Raw genomic sequence first — 13346 nt, 5'->3', positions numbered from 1 at the left:
GACTGGTTCATGGGATGCCTCTGGCTTGATAGACCCTTTTCCAGAAGTATAGGATTCAGTCCATGCCGATGATGAGGGAAGCCCAACTCAAGCAGGGGTTGGCTGACAACATTTATTCAAACTGGAAGCAGTTGCTATTGCTCAGTAGAAACACTGCACAAAATAAGAGGCAAACGTAAAACCGAAAGAATATTTTCTTTCCTATCAAATGCCCTTCTCTATATTAGTCCTCCTTGAAATCACTGTGATATCTTCTTTGACTATCAGTGAATTCTGGGTGTACCAATACTTCCATTGATAAAGTACATTATTACCATGCATGCAGTTAATTAAAACAACATTTCCCAATAACTGTGATCTGGTCCAGCTCTGAAGTGTGGAAAAGGGGAGGATTCAGCACCCAGTGGGTGAAACTAATGAGAGTGTGTGGGTGGAGGTTTAAACAGTTCCCAGATTCCTGCAGCAACACCTGCCACAAAGTTGTTTTAGTAATTTGATGCAGCTCACAAGACAAAGCCGGCAAAACAGCAAACCTTTTGAGGACATATTCTAGTTACTTGAGCAAAGCTAGCAGCAGGCAGCTGGATATGGAAATTATCATCAATCTCGTGTGGTCCTGGCTACCGGCGAGTCCCTCTCAGTTTTTCTATTGGACTGTGGCATTGATCTTCATCTGCGTCGCTCTGAAAGCCATCCAGCTATTTCAGACAAGGCAGAAACTGATCAAGGGTTTCAGGAGTTTCCCAGGACCTCCCAGCCACTGGCTGTATGGCCATATCCACATGGTAAGGGAATCTCTGATTTTCCTGGTGAGATGTTGGGTCTCTCTTTGCAAAACTGTGTTTCTCAATAAGGAACTGAAAATTGACTGAATGTTGTGTTACCAGTCACCATCCAGTTGTGCCTAAACTGTAAGGCAATCATTATGAAACTAAGAAACTTTATTTGGTGTAGTTCATTGGTAAATGAAGTTAAAAGGATCATACACAGATTGTGCAACATACTCATGGCATTAGCTTATTAACTGCTGATATAGCTGTTTTCTTAAACCCACAAGTGAAGCTATTACCACACTATCAAAGCTATTGAGAAACTAGGGAAGTGTTGCAGGACTAACCATAAACAGGGATAAATCTGGTTTTTGTTGTTCTTGGCATGCAAAGACTACATCAGGAACACAGAAAGATAGATGAAATCAGTGGATTTAAACTTTATGATGTGACACAGAATAATTACTTTCTTGAGCATCAGTTCCAATTCATATTGTGTGATAACAGGAATCCAGCCAAGTGTTTTCTCAGCTTCATGTCACATTCTGAAAGGATATTTTCTATCAAATGTGCTGCTTCATTAATATTGTCATTCAGTCTGCTGGCATCTGCAAGGCTTGGGTACGGCTGTGCTGGTTCAGCAGACTGGGCTCCACTCACTGGCTGCACATGATTGGACAGTTGGAACTTTAGATTTGGTCAAGGAATCTACATTGGCTAGTCACTGGGACGTAACTCCTGGCACCTTCTGAATGGAGGACCGACAACAAGGGCTTGCAACTGTCGCCCACTAGGAGCAGCGTACACGGCCATTGTGGGCCTAGTCATAGCCCCCCCTACTGTGTGAAGGCAATGGCTATGGTGTAATGGAACATACTTGACAAGACAACAATTTGGGAGGGGGGAAGGCCACAACTTTAATGATTACAGGTGTAGGTGGACTTCTGTTCACATGTATATCCATTTCGTTTTCCTGTTGGAGTGCTGAAATTTTGAACAGGGCATTGCCACATATTGTGGCCTCCCTAATATGCTGATCTCTAATTCCATATTCAACCTCTACTCCCTGACTCCCATATTTGGCATGCAACAGTTTGCATTTGTGATGGACCTGTTTCTCTTATCCAATTTTACCTAAAGTTGAAGAATGAGTCACAGATTCAGGCATAAATATTATATTATAATTTTGTGTGTAATGTTTCAATTTATTCCAACAAGAAAAAATGTTTTTCTAAATGTACTCTTTGGTGGCTGTTTCCCCCCCTCCTTAACATTTATAGTTCAAAGGCTTATTCATGCTCAACCAGTGTGTGTTCTTCTACACCTGAGAGTCTGAAATGAAATTGATAAGGGGAGGCCAATGCAGAATAGAAAGAAACAAGTTTAAAAAGACTGTGGCTTTAGGATTGAGCCAAGTGGGTGAATTATTCCTTTGTTACATATGCATCCCAGCTGAAAGTTATACACTATTACATTACCTGATTATCTGTTTTCATCCTGAACTAAACATTTAATTACAATCGGTAAATTGGTTACCGATACAGATGAAACCTGAGGAAGAATTCCTGAACGCAGCTGCATGGACAGAAAAGTACCCGCACTGTTATCCACGTTGGTATGGAAATTTCTTGGCTTTCCTGTCCATTAACCACCCTGAATATGCAAAGGCTGTGTACAGCAGAGGCGGTAAGAAATTTGTACCTTATGTCCCTCTCATCGTGCAGTTACATGAATACAGTGGTACTTCGGGTTAAGTACTTAATTCATTCCGGAGGTCCATTCTTAACCTGAAACTGTTCTTAACCTGAAGCACCACTTTAGCTAATGGGGCCTCCTGCTGCCGCTGTGCCGCCGGAGCAAGATTTTCATTCATATCCTGAAGCAAAGTTCTTAACCTGAAGCATTATTTCTGGGTTAGCGGAGTCTGTAGCCTGAAGTGTATGTAACCTGAAGCGTATGTAACCCGAGGTACCACTGTATGCTGGAGGCTTTCAACATTATTCATGCAGTAAGTTGCACTGCTCTTTGCTTTTATCAAGATATAAATGTAAGTGATTCATATTTCAAGGGCATCCTAAAGCAACCTACCCCAACCTGATGCCTTCAAGATGTTTTGAACTCCAACTCCCATCAGTCCTTCACTCCCAGGCAAAGAACTCCCAGCTCCCAGCTCTAGTTCTACCCAAGTCTTTAATGGTCAAATCAGATTGGTAGAGAAGGAACATTTCAGGCTACAAAGTTCAACAGGTACATTAGAGAACTGTATATTTCATTTTGGAAACTGGGGGAAACAGAACCATTTGCCCAACAAATGGCTGGGGTCCCCAAGGCTGGGCAGGGAAATGGGCACACCTTGGAGTAAGCTGGGCCTGCAAAGGTTGTTTGTCTTTATCTGCATGTGCAAAGATGTGGGAGTGTGCATTGGATGTGTGCATAGGAATCCCCTAGATTGAGGCAACAGAGTACAATTCAGCAAATTAAACATTTAAATTTGTTCTCATAAATAGTTTTTTACCATCTCATGCTATACTCATTTTATCTCATTTATTACACTATTCAGATCCTAAACCTCTTATAACACAGGACTTCCTAATTCCATGGATTGGTATGTATTTTCTCTCACTAATTTCATGTATTCCTGAATTTAATGTGATATTCTTGCATCGAACATATACATATATTCTCAGCTTTACAAAGTTCAAACTTCCTTTGGGTCTATGGGAAGCTGCTAGTATTTGTTAAGCTGGTGCCTTCCCCACTGGTGCCTTACAGGAGGCTACAGTGCCAGCTTTATTCCTTTGGCCAACTGATTTCTGCCCATTTTGCTCAGGAATCAGACTCTATAGGATGTTTCCCCACAATCTCAAAAGTCCTTATAGAGTCTGTGAAGATGGACTTCTCGGGTTATAAGGAAATATACACACTGCATTCCATGTTTCAGAAATCCTTTAGTAGGTAAATAGATTCTTAACTTGAATTGTTCCAGCAATTAAGTGCCTACTTCAATGGGTCAAATATAGTGCTGTAAACCCTGTCATCTGTGGTGGATAATTTACCATGTGACCCTGACCCTGGTGTATGTGCCTAAGAAAGACAACATTATATTGGGCTTCTGTTCCTCATTTTCCTTCCTTTTCCTGGCAGGAAGGGGGCTTCTCGTCCTGAATGGGCCAAAGTGGCAGCAGCACCGGAAACTGCTGACTCCCGGATTCCATTACAATATTCTGAAGCCTTATGTGACTCTTATGGCAGAATCAGTCAAGGAGATGCTGGTAAGAAACCCCACTGCTACTTTCAGGAGGTCAGCTCCAGTCTAAGAAGTTGCTCATCCACCTTCATGTTCTCAGTCTTGCTTTGAGCAGACTCAGAGGGCCAGAGCAGACTCTTTCTTTGACCTGAAAACCTCCTCTGACATACCACAAAGATCTTTTGAAAAGTTTGAGTCAGAAGCCCCCATCGAAGTGTGAAACTAGTTGAGCAGCCCTTTGGGTCTCAGGCAATGAGTTTGCAGCAGTACCGAATTCTAAAATTCCTTCATAACCTGTGGCACTTGATATTATCTTAATTAGTTCATCCATATTTTCAGGACAGACAGATGCTGACTACCATCAGCTTTCTTTGTGGAATATTTAAATGCATCACTTTGAAGGATTGTGCAGTGTTGTATTAGCTAGAATTGTATGTCAAAACCGTGTTTACTTCCTCTTCCATAACACAAAGTTCTTTTGAAAAGTTTGAGTCTGGAGTACCTGTGAAAATATGAGGCTTGTTGAGCAGTCTTTTATGTTGCAGGCAATGACTTTTGCAGGAGCAAATACATTTCCCCCCAATGTCTAGTTATGACACACAAACTCTCTCTCCCTCTCTCTGTCTGTCTGATGCTTCCTCATTCTTCTCCACATCTCCCCTGAATCAAAAGGCTTTATGTGTGTCCTTGAGATACGCTTACCAGCCAGTAGAGCAGGGGTCAGCAACCTCTTTCAGCTGTGAGCTGGTCCATTGTCCCTCAGACCATGTGGTGGGCCAGTCTATTTTTTTTTGGGGGGGTGACCGAATTCCTATGCCCCACAAAGAACCCAGAGATGCATTTTAAATAAAAGCACACATTCTACTCATGTAAAAACATGCTGATTTCTGGACCGTCCCTGGGCTGGATTTAGAAGGCGATTGGGCTGCATCCGGCCCCCAGGCCTTAGGTTGCCTACCCCTGCAGTGGAGGAAGCTGCTTAGCAGACGGTAGTGACTGATGCCCATTGGGACTAGGAGGATAGAAGGCAAAGAGGCCATCAGTAAGTGGAGCCAGAGCTAATGACAGGCAGAGCCAACCAGTCCTACTTTAACCCCTATTCCCTGCTGAGTTCTACAAATGCAACATCGTATCTAATAATGAATCATCTAATCATTCAGGAGACTTCTCTCTTCTCATTTCTTTCCCTTTCCTAAAATATTAGGATGTATGGGGAAAGCTGGTACTCAGCAACCCCACAGCATCAGTGGAGATGTTCGAACATGTCAGTCTGATGACTCTTGATACTATTATGAAATGTGCCTTCAGCTACCAGAAAAATGCTGAAACGGACAGGTCAGTATAAAATCCCTATTTCAGAGAAGGTGGGAGTCCCAGACAGATACAGACCTTCTTTTCTGTGTCATGCGCTAGGAGTGTCATGAGAAGCAAGCCCAAGATTGCAGTCACCTCTGCGATCTGCATATGGTTAAGGAAGCCATTCAGGATGATGGACATCACTACATCTTTGGGGAGTAAATTCTATACTTTAACTGTGCGAAGAAATAGTTTCGTTTGTCTGTGATGAATCTTCCAACTGTCAGCTTCAATGGATGACCCTGGGTTCCTTCCTCTAACCCCTGGACCAATTTGTTTGCTCTTATTGTGAGATAACCAGCCTCATATAACCACCATGCTTAAGTCTAATTAATGCACAAAGGGGTTAAGGCCATAGAGTAAGCTGTCCTGCCAGGCTTAGCTCACCATGGAAGGTACCAGGTAATCAGAAACTAATCGGCAGCCAGTGCAGTCAGGCCAGAATTTGTTTAATATGCTCAAAACATGTTACCCTGGTGAGCTTCAAGGCCGCCAAACAGATGTCAAAGAGATAAAGAACTACCTGACATTCAGAAGACATCTTAAGGCAGCCCTGTTCAAGGAAGTTTTTAATATGTAACGCTGTACTGTTTTTAACACTTGATTGGGAGCCACCCAGATTGGCTGGGAAAACTCAGCCAGATGGGCGGGGTATAAATTATAAATTATTATTATTCACCAGCTGAAGTTTCTGAAACTGTCTTCAGAGGTAGTCCTATACATAAGGTGTTGCAATAATCGAACATAGAGGTAGCCAGAGTATGGACAATGGAAATAAGGCTATTGCTGTCCAGATCGGAGTGCAGCTGGGCTGCCAGCCAAAGCTGATTGAGGCCACTACAGGCCACCAAGGCTGCCAGAAGTACCCCCAAACTACGCACCCACTCCATTACAATCCATCTAGTCTAGGGAAACACGCACCAACAGTACCTCAGACTTATCTGGATTGATCATCAGCTTGTTGGCTCTTACACAGTCATCTAATCTTTGTTTTTTGTTTTTTTGTGTTTATATTGGTTTCCATTTCTCACTGTCCACAGAGAAAATTCCTATATTCAAACTGTTTTTGATCTCGGGTTCCTGGCTTATCAGAGACTGAAAACACCATTGCATCACAATGATTTCATTTACTGGTTGAGCTCCAAAGGGCGTCAGTTTTACAAAGCTTGCAAAATAGCCCACCATCACACAGGTATGTATTTTTTACTTCCTGGCAACAACTTTTTCTTCCTGCTCCCCCTCCTCCTCTTCTTCTTCTGAGCTAATATATAATTTTATTTCCTAATAAAAAAATTCAAAATAAAAAATAGATATTGTTTCAGTACCATTAGGAAAATTAAAAATTGTAAGTGTTGGTATGATGCACTTGAAAAGCAAGATGATTAAAAAAAATAAAATTTAACAATGGTCTTATTATAATAGAGAGACTAGAAATGAAAAGGGTTGAAGCAAAATTAAGAAAACACATAATTGCCTCCTCCTTTCCAACTCAACTTCTTCTCTAGTTATGTGCTCAATCATTTATATAAGGAGAAAGGACTTTCTATTTATAAGAAGTAAAATTTTATAAATGAAATCAACCAGCATCTTGGCATTATATTTACCTCCCTATCAATTCTTCTCATACTTCCTAATAACATGAATTCTCTTTCTGGAACCCTAAAATCTGATCAATTGTCTAACATAATGAATATATCTTTCTTATACTTCTCAGAATTTTCATGAATGCAGCCAATTCAATAATTTCTATCTGTCCCCAGAGAAATATTTCACTGTCCTTTTCCCACATCATTCCTGTTCAGGATTTCTCCCTGGATTTTTGGAGATCATGTAACCTTTACTGAATTGTTAAACGTCCAAAGAGGTCAAAAGACCCTGAGGAAACCTGGGGGGGGGGGTGAAAGGGCAGAGTTTGCATCTGGATTCTCATCTTCTCTATATCCTGGGACTTCTTCTCCTTTTTAGCTTTCTCCTATGTGAAGCTTTAATCCCAACATGATAACTCTCTCTAAGAACATAGGAATAGCCTGCTGGATCAGGCCAATAGCCCATTCTAGTGCAGCATCCTTTCTCACAGTGGTCAACTAGATGCCGGTGGGAAACTAGGAAGCAGAACCTAAACACAAAAGAACTTCCCCCTCCTGTGGTTCCCAGAAACCAGCATTTGGAAGGCTCGCAACTGTGGACTGAAATTTGGACTGAAAACTGTTTAGCTCTTTAAGCAACTGATCACTCTAAGCTTCCTTTTCAGAGCTCAGCTAATAAAAGTATTTGTTACCCCAAGCAAAACACAATCTAAATATATTTCCTTGCCTCTTGCATATAGCTTTGTTACCCCAAGCAAAACACAATCTAAATATATTTGCTTGCCTCTTGCATATAGCTTTATTCAGTCCATACTGTATGTTTTCAATGCAGAGAAGGTAATAAGAGAGAGGAAGGATTCCCTCAAGAATGAGAAAGAGCTTGAAAAGATTCTGAAGAAGAGGCATTTGGACTTCCTGGATATTCTTCTTTGCGCAAAGGTGAACATTGTAGGAATAATGCACCTATGCCTGCCATGCTATATTGCTAAGGGCTTTTCCAGCCATCACCAGCCTTCTTTGAAAGGTTTGATGTGAGCTGGGAGAGGGAGGATGGTCTTGGAGGACTTTAAATATTGGTTCTCACCAATCCTATAAAACACTATGTTCCCTGTGCGGTTAGGATGAAAATGGAAATCCATTGTCAGATGAAGACATACGTGCAGAAGTGGACACATTCATGTTCGAAGGTCATGATACCACAGCTAGTGGAATCTCTTGGCTCTTTTATTGTATGGCCCAGAACCCTGAACATCAGCAGAGATGCAGAGAGGAGATCATGGAGCTTCTTGGGCGACAGGAGGATATTCAATGGTCAGACTAAATTATTGTTCAACCTTAAATGTTTATTTCCTGCTTTATGGGTTTCTCAGAAATTAAGAGAAGATGATGGGACAGCAGCACTGCAGAGTGTTTTATGGTCAGAGTACTCTGACTACAAGTCTCAGGTTCCTTAGGTTCCAGGGAAACTGGCCTAATCCTATGTTCTCGAACCCTATTTGCTACATCTTAATAAATGGTTAAAAAGGTAAAAGGTAAAGGTAAAGGACCCCTGACAGTTAAGTCCAGTTGCAGATGACTCTGGGGTTGTGGCGCTCATCTCGCTTTACAGGCCGAGGGAGCCGGCATTTGTCTGCAGACAGTTTTTCCAGGTCATGTGGCCAGCATGACTAAGTTGCTTCTGGCACAACGGAACTCCGAAGCCAGAGCAGCGCACGGAAATGCCATTTACCTTCCCACCGGAGTGGTACCTATTAATCTACTTGCACTTTTGTGTGTGCTTTTGAACTGCTAGCAGGAGCTGGGACTGAGCAATGGGAGCTCACCCCATGGTGGGGATTCAAACCACCGATCTTCTGATTGGCAAGCCCAAGGCAACCACAGCACCACCCGCGTCCCTTAATAAATGGTTATGAGACCTAAATCTGGCAATTTTGGGCTGTATCTTTAAGGGACGACTTGGGAAAGATGACATACAGCACCATGTGCATTAAGGAGAGCCTTCGGCTTTATCCTCCAGTACCTCTTATAGCACGAGAAGTGGATTCTCATGTGACTTTTGCTGATGGACGAACCTTACCAAAAGGTAGGCTTTCCCTCTCTTTCTTCTGCAGACTTCCTTTGAACTCGTCCCTTCCTCTTCCATCTTCAGTCTTACACTGTTTTCATTACTCAATTCCACTGTCTTTTAACTTCCATCAAGGGTTTCTAACCTTTTCTGGACCACATTCACCCTTGGCCTACCTTGTGGGGTTACTGACAACTGTGATGCGGCCACCGCACAATCTTGCTTGCACACACTCACATTCATGCACACAGGGAATATGTGGAGGACACATACAGGTGTGCATGCCTACACAGAGGTGCACAGCCCCTGTGTTCAGATGGACACTTTCAGGAGCTGCTAGGCCTTGGATGGACGATCTCTTGAGGCCCCACCTACACCTAAATGAATTCCTTGGGCAAACAAACAAATATTACATGACCAGGAAAGCACAGTCGTATGCTTTCCAGCTGCCTTCCTATACTCTGTGCAGCATCATCCTGGTTATCAGTGCAACAACTCTGAAAATCTGCCTGTCTTTGCAGCAAGTTATTGAGAATGAATGTTTTGGTAAATGCCACTGGATAGCAATTAATTCTCATTACATAATATCACTGGTGACGAAATGATACTAGATTATGTGTCTCTTTTTTTCCCACAGGCTTTCTAACTATATTGGATATTTATGGTCTTCACAGAAATCCTGAGGTTTGGGAAAATCCTGAGGTAATAATAAAAGAAGAAAAGCCTAAGCAAGACCTTTCTGGTGAGACTGAGAGAAGTTGACATGTTTTGAGAGAAAGATGGTGGAATAATTGCCATAGACACATACAATTTCTTTAAGAAAAGAAGCCAATTGTTTGTCACGCTAACACTGTGTGACTAGATGTGTGGATTTATCCCAGTGTTTTGTTTTACCAGTTTCTTGCTTGTTTTACCTTACTAAACGCATCCGGACGTATTCCAGTTTGGAGGTGAGAAAGGCTGATTTAGTCCATTGCCCCATATCAATGGCCTAATACTAAACTATCTACCCCCTGGTATGATATTAGGTGTGGAGCAGAATCATATAAACACAAGTGATGCCTGCATTTCCTTATGTGGATACTACCAGGTCTAGAGTGTGTGCATGAGAGAGAGATGCTGGTGAAAGTGTGTGTGTCTCTGTGTGTGTTTCTGTGCGTGTGTGTGCATGTAGAACCAAATTCCTCCCTGTGCCATGACTCTGATCCAAATCCCTTTCCTGCCAGCAGCTGTTCGCAAAAAGAAAAATGTTTGGATATATCTTTGCACAACTCTGATGTCAAGCTTATTGTGTCCCTCTACAGAATTGGATAAGAACAGTATGAGGAAGATACTGTACTAATTAAGCAGAGGAACAGGCTACATGTTATGTAGTTATGATTCTTAAAATCTTGCTTAAGCACTTACAAAATGGCAAAAATCTATTGCGAAAAGAAAACCATTGCAAAATATATTGGCAAAGCTGCTGTGGAATCCTAATCCAGAAAACATTCCTAATCCACATCAGGAGCTATGGAAGTATTCTGCCAAAAACCACCCACCCACCAGTCCCTAAAGTGCTGCTTACAAAATCTGTGTAGGCTTCCCTCTCCATTCAAAGAGCAACTTCAGGAGCAACATCAGCACCACAGCAGGGGGGAAAGGTTAGCATTTCCCTCCCAAGCCCTGCAGGCCTGTTGCTGGTCAGACACCCCAGTGACTGGGTACAGTTTTAAAAACATGCACACTGATGCAATTAACATCATGTCTCATTTGGCCCAGGCATTTATAGATGTGAAGGAATTTTCCTTCAGATTACACTGGGGAAAACATATTGCTAAGAGTGCAATCCTATAATCCTATACAGAACTAAGCCCCATGGAGCTCAATGGGCATTATGACCTGGTAAGTGGGTATAGAACAGTATTCTTTTTTGGGAATGCCCCTTTCCCCTCTTTTCCAACTATATCTGTTGCCATTCTAATCCAAAATTCCATGACTTATTTTCTGTTGTAGGAGTTTAATCCTCTAAGATTCTCCACAGAGAATTCAAAGCATCGCCACCCATATGCTTTCTTGCCTTTTTCTGCAGGGCCAAGGTAAATATTTTCTCACCTATATTTTGCACTGTTTCCTCCATAAAAGGAGACTTTGACATTAATCTTCCATGAAAGACACAACTGTGTTCCAGGCTTATAAAATTGTAAATGAGTCCACAGCAAAGCAGAATTAGCTGCCAGCATAAAACAATATATACTCAAAAGCTTAAAAGGGTAGGGCATACAAAGGAGAACAAAGATGGTGCCAGACATTCATTTCTGGGAAGGGAAATCTAAAAGTGAAGGAGCAACAACCGAAAAGGCCGTGATTTGATCATGTGCAGAATGCTCTTCTGTTTGTAATGGAATGTTGCCCTTCCTTCTACTCAGGAACTGCATTGGACAGCAGTTTGCCATGAATGAGATGAAGATTGCTCTTGCATTGACACTCCTGCGCTTTGAGCTTTTGCCTGATCCTACCAACCTCCCGATTCCCATGCCCCAAATTGTCACCCGATCCATAAATGGGATATATCTGAAGCTGAAGGCTCTCCACTGATGGCTGCTGTTACCAGAGTAGTAATGCTTGCTTCTGGACTCTCAATTCCTGCCAATAAATATTTTTCTAAGAAGATTTACAGGTAAATTACACATTTTAAAAACACAGCAGATAGTTGTGACATATTAAAAAGTGTTCAGGACCCTTCCCACAGAACAGCTGATGTGAGACCAACCTATATATGACCCTGTTAATTGTTAGAATTCCACCTCCATTATTGCAGTCATGGGATTGTTGTCTATCACATAACGGTGTATGTTTTGACTCCACAGTGTGGGAAGTGACGGAGACAGGATGTTTGTGTTACGATTGTCCATTGTTTTTTCTCTTTGCTATCTGATGAGAAAGAGGAAGGAGCTAAGTCAGAATGCTCCATATGTGTTTATATATAAATAAACGTAAATTATCCAAATGCTGAGCTACTGAGTTCTGTTACGCGGACTGCACAAACTCTGTGGATCCCTGAGTGTGCTGGTGTCTGTTGGCATCAGTCGCTGTGATTGTTAGGGCAGAAGAAAGCTTTTGAAGCTCCTGAACGATTGACCAGGAGGGAGAGAACATGCCAGCCAGGGTCCTACTCGAGAGTAGGATGAGCTCATGGCAATGAGCTCCAGGTGAGTATTTGCCCCTGGCAGATGGGGTTTTGGGATAATGGGTATTTAGTTGCCATGAATTATTTGCTATCTTTCTGTGATTTTATGGCAAACTCTCCTGTGCTTATTGAACATGCCCACTACAGAGCTTTGGTTATTTACAATATAAACTCAGAAATCAAGGCTTAATATGGCTGGATTTTAATTTTTATATGTTTTATATTATAGACCTAGGAATACTTTGGGGTTTGTTTGTTTTTAGTAAAACAAAGTATGCATTAGTCAACTTTATAATATATAGGTCATAACTATTGTGTTCCAAGGATTGTACGGGGAAAAGCCTGATCTTTTGGACTTTCTCCTTGTTGCTGATCTCACATCAACAGTTGTGGGCAAACATCATCTGTGGACCCAAGGTGGAAGAATGTTGAAGCTTGGCACTCTGTCCTCATGAAAATCCATCATTTTAGTGCCATTTTTCCTAGCATACAAAAGTATGCAATTTTGCCTAATATGCACATTTTTGCAAAGCAATGTCCGTAAATAAAATATATTGTTGTATGTTATATTCACTAATACATGCATTTTTTATGCACACTTTGCCTCAGTGTATTCTGAAGAATTACGCAGTAAAATTTGGAAAAGGGCAAATTTCAAAGTATGTCTGTTTCGGTTCTTGTATTGTTTCAGAGGCTGTGAATTTTGTCATTTTTTATTTAAATGGAAAGTGAATCAAATATGTCCCCTATCCCTATTGGGGAATTTGAGGCTACTGGTATAAAGACTTCAGTTTCTGATGGGATGCATGCAGTTAATTAAAACATTTCCCAGTAACAGTGATCTGGATCCAAGTGGGGGAAAGGGGAAGATTCAGTGCCCAGCAGGTGGAACTATTAGAGTGTATGGGTGGAGGTTTAAGCAGTTCCCAGATTCCTGCAGTACCAGGATTTGATCTGATATTTTGACACAGCACACAGAGCAAAGCCAAGCAAGCCAAAAAGTTTTCAGGACTTATTCTAGATGCTGGAGCAAAGCAAGCAGCAAGCAGCTGGCAATGGAAATTGTAATCAATGCCTTATGGTCCTGGCTACCTGAGAGTCCCTCACGGTTTTTCTATTGGACTGTGGCATTGATCTTCACCTGCATGGCTCT

General features: G+C 41.8%; 1 protein-coding gene across 1 annotated transcript; it reads left to right on the top strand.

The window, feature by feature from the left end:
* Positions 1 to 587: 587 nt before the first annotated feature.
* LOC114599038 (cytochrome P450 4B1-like) lies at positions 588 to 12166 on the top strand. Its single transcript, XM_077928755.1, has 12 exons — positions 588 to 785; positions 2315 to 2456; positions 3331 to 3375; positions 3915 to 4042; positions 5222 to 5352; positions 6414 to 6565; positions 7792 to 7898; positions 8080 to 8270; positions 8909 to 9042; positions 9662 to 9726; positions 11020 to 11102; positions 11433 to 12166. The coding sequence occupies exons 1-12, from the start codon at positions 588 to 590 to the stop codon at positions 11599 to 11601; spliced, it is 1545 nt and encodes a 514-aa protein (XP_077784881.1). The 3' UTR covers positions 11602 to 12166.
* The last annotated feature ends 1180 nt before the right edge of the window (positions 12167 to 13346 follow it).

This window comes from Podarcis muralis, chromosome 5 (genome assembly GCF_964188315.1).
Source record: "Podarcis muralis chromosome 5, rPodMur119.hap1.1, whole genome shotgun sequence".
In the NCBI taxonomy this organism is placed as follows: Eukaryota; Metazoa; Chordata; class Lepidosauria; order Squamata; family Lacertidae; genus Podarcis; species Podarcis muralis.
The sequence above is the reverse complement of the archived record's forward strand: the minus strand, read 5'-3'. Positions and strand labels throughout refer to the sequence as shown.